Genomic DNA, 3,289 nt, shown 5'->3' on the forward strand with positions numbered 1-3,289 from the left:
GATAAGTGGCAATTATAATTAAACAGAACAATTATAATTAAACAGGTGCAAGGAATACAAATACGTTGGGGTTTCACAAATGAAATATAATTGAAAAACTTAGTTCAAATGAGATTATGTGAGCAGACAATAACGTTTTCTTTTGGATGTTTAAAATGGAAAATCTATAAACAATCTTTAAACAACAAACAGTTTAGCAAAGATAAATTGATAGAATAAATACTAGACTTAGCAAAAATAAGTACTGGGATCGATCTGATCAACTAAACTTTTAAATGTGGTGCCCCCTGATGGCTACAGTCCGATTACCGAAACATGTAAAAGAATACACTCACGTAAGTTGTAGAATGTTTGAAATAATATTATGGTGTGTTAGCATGACCCCTTTAGGTAATCCAGTTGTTCCACTTGAATAAGGTAATACAAGAACATCTTCTTTAGCATTGCCAGAGTAAACTTCTGTTAAGGCAGTTCCATCATCTTCTACAAGGGTTGAGAATGGACGACAACCATGTGAATTCCCAAACACAATAATTTCCTGAAAGAAGAATAGGTTCATGAAATAAGACTGAAAGGTCATGCAAAGTTGTTCAGTAGATCTCTATCAATAGAATTCTGTGCAGAATTTTCTTCTCCATCACTTTTCGACCAAGGTTGTTTTCTAATACCACTCTGCATGCATTCAGCAAAATTTCACCCAAATTCTTTCTTCCTACCCCAAATCTTGCCACATGTGAAAAAACTAGATCTCTTCACGACAACAAGGTGATTGGTTTTAAAGCATTCCTTCCATCAGTAACAAACTGTGTACTCCTGCCTGCACCAAACTCTTAAATCTCTCCATCCTTCCCTTCCAACCCTCTTTCTCTCCATCTCTCTCCCTCCCTCCCAACTCTCTTCCTTTCTCTCCCTCCCTCCCAACTCTCTTCCTTTCTCTCCCTCCCTCTCTCTTTCTTTGAAGACACTACAGCATATCCTATTCAGAAAAAAAGCAATACCTCTGACCTTGCTAACTACCAACTTGTTGCCTTCACTTTGAGCATTTCAAAGATGAGTTACTTCACTGATCCTGACAGCTTATTAACTTACCCTTTCTCTTTTCTAACATCTCAAAGAAAACAGAAACACTTGCTAACTATCATCTCTTTCAAAACTTTATTTTTTCTACCTCTTCATGACCAATAGTATGTCTTCAACAGACCTAAGTTTACCAAATACTTTCATTTCCTAGGGGTCCTTTACACTGGAGAAATTTAACAAAAGCAATATCGTTGCACTTGATCCCTGCTATGTTTACCTATGGATTGATTAACTATATTGATTAATTACATATACCACACTGTTCCTTCAGTATGTCAATAACTTTCTTGCTGTCACTTTTAATAACAAACAATCTTAAGCAGATGATACTACCCTTCACTCTCTCTTAACCTTCCATTCATCCAGGTGTCATCCGTACACAAATTAAACCCAGGTGTTATCCACACATTGTTTCCATCTACAGAAACATCGACATTGTCCATCAATCAAGACATGACAACTTAGTCGTTTCCAACAACTCAAAGATAAATGGTCATCATATGGCGTAAGACATAAATTGATATACATGTGTGTGCAGCTTAATGGTTAGGCCCTAACAATTGGTTCTCAATCATTTTTTGCCTATGGACCCCTTTGATTCCTATTTTACTCACAGGACCTCCATAGCCATTTACTGAATATATAAAAAAAATCGTACCGTGTTTTATGATTAAATATCATTAGGAATTGTATTTTAAAAAAATTAAAATATTTTGTGTACTGCAGAATCATAACCAATTCACTGCACATAAATTTTAACAATAAAATCTTATATGGAACCCTAAGGGCCATATGGACCCTGGTTGAGAACCATTGAGGTAGAGTATCAGACACACAATTGTAAGAGTGCAGTTTCAATTCCCAGACCAGGCAATGTATAATGTTTTTAAACAAAACTCTTCATTTCACATGACTCCAGTCTTTTGAATCAATAGCTACAAAGAACATCTGCTACCTTTTGTTGTGTCTAAACTCCTGGCAGTTTAGACACACACATATATATATATATTATGTATATGTGTATATATATATATATATATATATGGGAGAATATACAAAAAATAACAACAGACGAGGACAGGTGGTGTAAATAACAAAAGTATATATTAGTATGACGCTCGGGAATACGGAAAGTCTTTGACGTTTCGAGCTACGCTCTTCAACAGAAAGAATACGGAGACAAGGAGAAAAACACGGAGAAAAAAAATTGAATAGTGTTCAGTCAACGGTCAATCATATATATATATATATATATATATGTATGTATATATATCTATCCTATATGTACTCTCTGTGAGTACATATAGGATACTTTGGTATTCTACATAGAAAAAAAAACTGCATCTAATTAAACTGTACACAACAATATGTATGTATGTATGTATGTACGTACATACGTATGCATGCATCTAGTAGTGGAACTCCGGTATGGCCATTCCCAGTGTTTTGAGGAATGTGAAACTACTTCTTAGCCATTATTGTTCCAGGGTCTACTTTGATCCAGAGTAATAGCATTTGTTAGGGTCCTGTCCTTGAGTTAACTAGCATATGAACCACTGGGAGTGAAGGATCCTTAGCTCTTGTTAGAACTTATTTCTAGAATACATCATATGTAAATAAATATAAGTTTGTTTTTGAAGCGTTGAAATGTATTGCAGAACAAGAGGAAAGATATAATGTTTTCAACATGTAAATACTGAACAGTATATATAAAGGATTTTATCCTTTATATATACTGTTCAGTATTTATGTGTTGAAAACATATATCTTTCTACTTATATCTGGAAGGTAAACTCATATACTTGAAATGCAGTTGGTTTCTGGTCATCTTAACCTCTGTTGTGCCACAAAGTAGATTCAGTGCTGTGCAACATTTTATCCACTCAAAGCAAATTGACACACAAGAACTTGTTGGATTCTTGGAATACTTGCACGGACAAATGGTCTTACTCAGTTGTGAGTTGACTTCCACAACATATATGTATGTATGTATGTATGTATGTATGTAAGTGTCTGTTCACTTCTAACAATAGAGAGCAGTCGCCATATTCCATTTCATAATGGCTACTTCTGAAGAGTGCAGGGTTACATAATTGGACTGTTACCTAACACTCCATTGAACCCCTAAGTGCGAAACTGATTGGTAAGATTGGCCATAATGGATATATAATACTGTACACTTCGATTAATATATATATATATATATATA

General features: G+C 34.7%; 1 protein-coding gene across 1 annotated transcript in view; it reads right to left on the reverse strand.

Annotated features, from left to right (window-relative positions):
• LOC106879728 (uncharacterized) overlaps nucleotides 1–3,289 on the reverse strand; it is a 13,691-nt gene that overhangs the window by 980 nt on the left and 9,422 nt on the right. Inside the window, exon 3 of the mRNA XM_052968407.1 lies at nucleotides 336–538. Coding sequence (XP_052824367.1) covers nucleotides 336–538 — 203 coding nt within the window. The remainder of the gene's footprint in view (nucleotides 1–335; nucleotides 539–3,289) is intronic.

This window comes from Octopus bimaculoides, chromosome 6, assembly GCF_001194135.2.
Source record: "Octopus bimaculoides isolate UCB-OBI-ISO-001 chromosome 6, ASM119413v2, whole genome shotgun sequence".
Taxonomy (NCBI): Eukaryota; Metazoa; Mollusca; class Cephalopoda; order Octopoda; family Octopodidae; genus Octopus; species Octopus bimaculoides.